At 46.2% G+C, this 6,000-nt stretch overlaps 1 protein-coding gene across 1 annotated transcript in view; it reads right to left on the minus strand.

Moving 5' to 3' along the window:
- The window catches only part of NDUFS4 (NADH:ubiquinone oxidoreductase subunit S4), a 197,081-nt gene extending 191,571 nt beyond the window's left edge, over positions 1 to 5,510 (minus strand). Inside the window, exon 1 of the mRNA XM_068249424.1 lies at positions 5,386 to 5,510. Coding sequence (XP_068105525.1) covers positions 5,386 to 5,465 — 80 coding nt within the window. The 5' untranslated portion in view covers positions 5,466 to 5,510. The remainder of the gene's footprint in view (positions 1 to 5,385) is intronic.
- Between the last annotated feature and the right edge of the window lie 490 nt (positions 5,511 to 6,000).

Here is a 6,000-nt window from a genome sequence, read left to right on the forward strand (position 1 = left end):
TCACTTATGTGGGGCTTCTGCCAGCCCCTGCAGCCGACCCTGTGCCCACACCGGTACCAAACGATCCTCCGGCCCCCCGCCGCAGCTTAGTCCACTGCACTTGCACGACCCTGGCCACGTGTATCCTGGTACGCGCTCCCATCACAAGAAAATCTCTACTGCACCTGTGCAGGTTGCTCCCGGCAATGGGAGCGCAAATGAGGATCCGCACGGCCAGGGCCACACGGGCACATCGGTTATCGACTTGTAAGTCGGTGAAAACTAAATGGAGCAATCATCAAAATCATCAAACAGGTATCTCATGAATCCATCCATACACAGCAGACAGCCAGCAAGATAAACCAAAGGATATACAGGCATTCCCCGGTTAATGAACGAGACAGGGACTGTAGGTTCGTTTTCAACCTGAATCTGTTCTTAAGTCGGAACATTGTGCCATCTCTGTCCCCTGTACCTCCTCTGTGCCCGCCTGTGCCTCCAGTCTCCCCCCTTTGTGTCACCTCTGCCCTTTGCACCTGCTTCTGCAAGTTTAAAAGCCATTTTTTCTTTGAATTTTTTTTAAATTGATTTTCTCATAAACTACAAGTCCAATTTGAAAAATGTTTTTTGACTTGTTCCCATGGGACAACAGAAGCCATCACCGGATCGTTCTTAATTTGGGGACTACCTGTATTCAAATAATGAGGCACTATAAATCATGACAGTGAAGAAGTGGATAAGTAAATCCGACTTGCTGATACCCCAGCAGTATAACCGGCATTAAGATCCAGGGAATCCAGAGTATGAACTAACACATACCACAGCTGAATGCTGACAGATCAGAAATAAATTGTGCAATGATAAGATAGACGTGTGTACAAATCGCACGGATCCAACTCAGAACCTGCCAGTGTTCCCCTTTTTTTCCATTGCAACCATTGCTGAGAGAAGTCTTAAAAGGCAGCCTGCAGCGGAAACTCGGCTGAAAATGAATGTTATCATAAAACTTCTGTATGACTTACGACAGTTATTAAAAAAAAAATCAAAAGGTCATTGTTTCTCTGTTTGGGAGCAAACTACCTGAACCTGGTCAAAAGTGCAAAATCAACCCCAGAATGGGAAGGATGACAAAAAGTTACAGACAACTTTCAAAAACATACGAGCTGAACTCCAAGTTTAATGTTCATAAGAGTCTGATTTCAGTTGAAAGAAACAAAAAAAGCTAAAACTACAATTTGTTAAAATGCATACGGAAAATCTGCAATGCCTATAAGACAATGTTCACAGATGAGACTAAACAGGAGCTTTTTGGCGAGTCATACACAGTAAGCACGTTGACAGAATGAAAGCACTACTGAAGTGTGCTTAAAATAAAAAACCAGATGGGCCAAAGCACTTACTCAAGAAACTGTTCTTGCCACTCGTTGCTTTTGGGGGCTCTCCCATTCAATAGAGTTTTCTCCCAAGTCCCCACAGCCTACTGGAAGTTCATCGGGCTGAAAACAAGCAATTCCAAACTGGGCTCTAAACCACACATATCCATTAAAAGTGCTTGTACCTTCTTTTGTTCATGCATTCCATTTACTGGGCATGCACGGTACAGAACTAGCACATGCTCTAATGCACTGTGTGCCAACTGTGGAGAGTATTTGACTGATAAGATAGTGGAACATTAAAAAAGGATGAGAACGAAGAACGGGAGGGAAGACAACAGGCAGCAGAAACACTTTCTAGAGTGCTTTTACCCATTCCACTTTTAGCTTAAAAATTTTAGTTTAACTTCACAAATACTGAAAAATTCAGCTTTCAAAGAAAAGAACACAATACTACTGTGCAACACGGGTGAGCTATTTACACACCCTATACAAAAGTCGTTTGAAAGCACAGCAAATGACATTTTTTGTCAAACAGGACAGCAACTGTTGCAAACAAAGTAGCGGAACAAAGACAGCGACCAATATCAAGCATTTTGCCTGATCCAACCAGCAGACTATTGACGACTATTGGGCAGATATTGTGTATTCGGCCAAGTGTGTACAATGTCATTCAACCGGCATTGGTCCACAGCATGCATGTCATGTGGAATGTCACTTCTGCTTGTATGAGAAGTATTCAAACATATTCTTTTGGAATATCGGGGTGTGTGTGTGTCTGTGGACAACCGGCCTGAAAGACTTGGGGTAAAGGGGAAATGTAATTTGCGCAAGGTGGCTTGATTGGTTGCAGCAACTTTAACCTAGCATGTGTGCGGACGTTTAGGAAGATGAGAGTCAAACTACCTGTTGACAGGTGCAGAAATCTCAGAGAGCTACCAAGTGTCCAGAATAGTTCAAGGAGACCCCCAGCCACTAGGAGGGGCTAAAAGAAAATAATATGCACTCAAAAGCTGTGCTAAATAGAATTTTGTTCTCTTAAAAGCAGGCAGAGCTGCATACATTTCTTTCTCTAAAGCTGTACAACAAATAATTAAATGAAGAATCACATCATTTTTGTCCATTACATCTTTATTTGTATTACTATTAAAAATATTCTGTTGATTGAAAACTCTAAATCAAAGTCTTCATTCTTGATAAAACAAGACAAACAATGTTTACTTTTGTCAGTCAAGTTATTTCAGAGATAGTTGTGAGGTCAAATTCATTACTCTACAGTGGTGATCCAGGCTTAAAACCTATTTATATTTTGTAAGCGTTTGTTCCCTTCTACCACCCCTAAAAACTAGGTGTTTTTCAAACTACCCTTTTATAATCAATGGCACCATTGAAAGTGGCAGTAATGTCATGCTTGCGCTTCAAGTTGCCATTTTTTGTTTGGAGAGGAGGCACGGATATCAAAGCCACTAATATCCCCTTCAATAGGGCGTTCTGAATGTGATACGGGGTATTCCCGGAATGCAGCATAGAGGCTTATAAGCGGTAAGAGAGGGAAAAGTCGGGACAGATGTAACACAGCCAAAGTGTTCTGAAATGCTTTGAGCTGCATGACTTACAGGCTAGATGGTGGAATCATCTGTCTTTGTAACAAAAGGCCAGTGGAGAGGAGCTCAGCAGGAATTTGGTGCAGTAGAAGTGCAGAAGTTAGTTACAGGGGGAGTTTATTCTTCCCCGCCCCCTCCAAACACATTCCTAGAATATAGAATGGAGTGCATGATTGGAAGTGTAATTCAGCAGAAAACTGTGCCAGAAGATCACTGTAGATTCTCTTTTGAAATGCAGTAGAGATGCTTTTGAGAGAAGCGACTGAGCTGCTGATTGGATGAGATGACAGACTCTCTGCAAACTGCCAAGGTCAGCCCGTCTCATTTGGGGAAATCACAAGGAGCAACAATGGTATTTTCCAACCATTTTGGAATGTTTGTATACACTTTAACAGGCACTAGTCTAGTTGAGGGGACCCATTGGGAAACTTATAGACCAACAGCCACGTCCACCATTATGTAAGAAATAGAAGACCCAGGAGAAACACAAATTGCCACCTCAAGTTTACTAAACCTATCCGCCTTCCGCTCGCGCAAATTTACTAAACCTATCCGCCTTCCGCTCGTGCAACTTTTTCTAAACCCACCCGCCTCCGCAACTTTACTAAACCTCCCTCCCCCCCGCCTCCTCTTGCACAACTTTTCTAAACCCACCCGCCCTCCTCTCACGCAACTTTTTCTAAACCCACCCGCCCGCCCTCCTCTCACGCAACTTTTTCTAAACCCGCCCGCCCGCCGTCCTCTCACACAACTTTTTCTAAACCCACCCGCCCTCCTCTCACGCAACTTTTTCTAAACCCACCCGCCCGCCCTCCTCTCACGCAACTTTTTCTAAACCCACCCGCCTGGCCTCCTCTCACGCAACTTTTTCTAAACCCACCCGCCCGGCCTCCTCTCACGCAACTTTTTCTAAACCCACCCACCCGCCCCCCTCTCACGCAACTTTTCTAAACCCACCCACCCGCCCCCCTCTCACGCAACTTTTTCTAAACCCACCCACCCGCCTCTCACGCAACTTTTTCTAAACCCACCCACCCGCCTCTCACGCAACTTTTTCTAAACCCACCCGCCCTCCTCTCACGCAACTTTTTCTAAACCCACCCACCCGCCCTCCTCTCACGCAACTTTTTCTAAACCCACCCACCCGCCCTCCTCTCACGCAACTTTTTCTAAACCCACCCACCCGCCCTCCTCTCACGCAACTTTTTCTAAACCCACCCACCCGCCCTCCTCTCACGCAACTTTTTCTAAACCCATTCACCCGCCCTCCTCTCACGCATCTTTTTCTAAACCCACCCGCCCTTCTCTCACGCAACTTTTTCTAAACCCACCCACCCGCCCTCCTCTCACGCAACTTTTTCTAAACCCACCCACCCGCCCTCCTCTCACGCAACTTCTTCTAAACCCGCCCTCCTCTTGCGCAACTTTTTCTAATACCCACCCACCCACCTTCCTCTCGCACAACTTTTTCTAAACACGCCCTCTTGCGCAACTTTTTCTAAAACCACCCACCTGCCCTCCTCTCGCGCAACTTTTTCTAAACCCACCCGCCCTCCTCTCGCGCAACTTTTTCTAAACCCGCCCTCCTCTCGCGCAACTTTTTCTAAACCCGCCCTCCTCTCGCGCAACTTTTTCTAAACCCACCCACCCGCCCTCCTCTCGCGCAACTTTTTCTAAAACCACCCACCCGCCCTCCTCTCGCGCAACTTTTTCTAAAACCACCCACCCTCCTCTCGCGCAACTTTTTCTAAACCCACCCGCCCTCCTCTCTGTCAACTTTTTCTAAACCCACCCGCCCTCCTCTCGCGCAACTTTTTCTAAACCCACCCGCCCTCCTCTCGCGCAACTTTTTCTAAACCCACCCACCTCCACAACTTTACCAAACATAATGTGGTCGATGGTGTGGATACTGCTGTGTCCCTACATTTCTTGCAAACGGGTGGTGACAACCAAATTCCCACAAACAGTAAGCAGCTGTGGGTCTCTAGACTGGCGCCGTTTAACCTTTCTTGTTGCTATACTTATAGTGGGAACAAATCTTTTGACTGAAAAACTTGTAGTCTCCAACTCCGGCTGTCCACTTATGTGATGGGGGAGACATCAGCAAAGCACTTCCTATAAGAAATCTGCACAGATGATAATTGGATAAACAGATAAACGAAAACTGGAAGCAATGCCCAGAGCAAGCAATCAGAATCACTCCTTCACATGTGCTGGACACTTGTACCAGTTCCCCTCCTCAGTACTGGTTCTGATGACACTGGAGCCTATGCAGTAACTGGCTGCTCTCCTCCTGACTTTCCTGCTCTGCTGTCACTGATAGGTGAGGAGTGACTCTTGCTGGGAGCAGGTCACATATATATATATATATATTATAAACACGAAGCACTTAGCACGCATTCCCCCCACGGAGCCGTCCACGCCGGTACCTGGTCGGTCTGAGCAGGGAGGCAGCCGCTGTCCTCACACACAACATCTGTCTCAGCACCGGTGACATTGAGGACGCCATGTTCCTCGGGAAGCCGCTGTACGGCGGCCGCTGAGGGTCACATAGGCAGAGAAGCGACTAAGCGTGATGACGTCACCCGCTGCGTGTGGCGCACTCGGCAGGTGCTTCACTGTGACCGCGCACTGTGACCAGGCATGATGGCTCTCATAGGTAGCGGAGAGGTAAACTGCTGCCACACGTGTGACAGCTAGCAGCAGCTGTACATAGAGTTCATATATGTTGGAATTTCGCCTATGAAAAAAAAATAATGTAGTAAAAAAGTGCTTCATTTTTACAATAATTATGTATAAATGATTTAGTCAGTGTTTGCCCATTGTAAAAGCTTCTAAATCCCTGATTTTCATTCGGACATTTATCACATGGTGAAATTTTTACTGCTGGCAGTGGCAGGTGATGTAGCTGCTGCATGCTTTTTTGGCAGTTGGAAACAGCTGTAACCAGCTATTTCCCACAATGCAACAAGGTTCACAGACAGGAAACTGCCAGGAGTATGTACTCAAGAGTTTCTTGTGGGAGGGGTTTCACCACAATATGA

This window comes from Hyperolius riggenbachi, chromosome 1 (assembly GCF_040937935.1).
Source record: "Hyperolius riggenbachi isolate aHypRig1 chromosome 1, aHypRig1.pri, whole genome shotgun sequence".
NCBI classification, from domain to species: Eukaryota; Metazoa; Chordata; class Amphibia; order Anura; family Hyperoliidae; genus Hyperolius; species Hyperolius riggenbachi.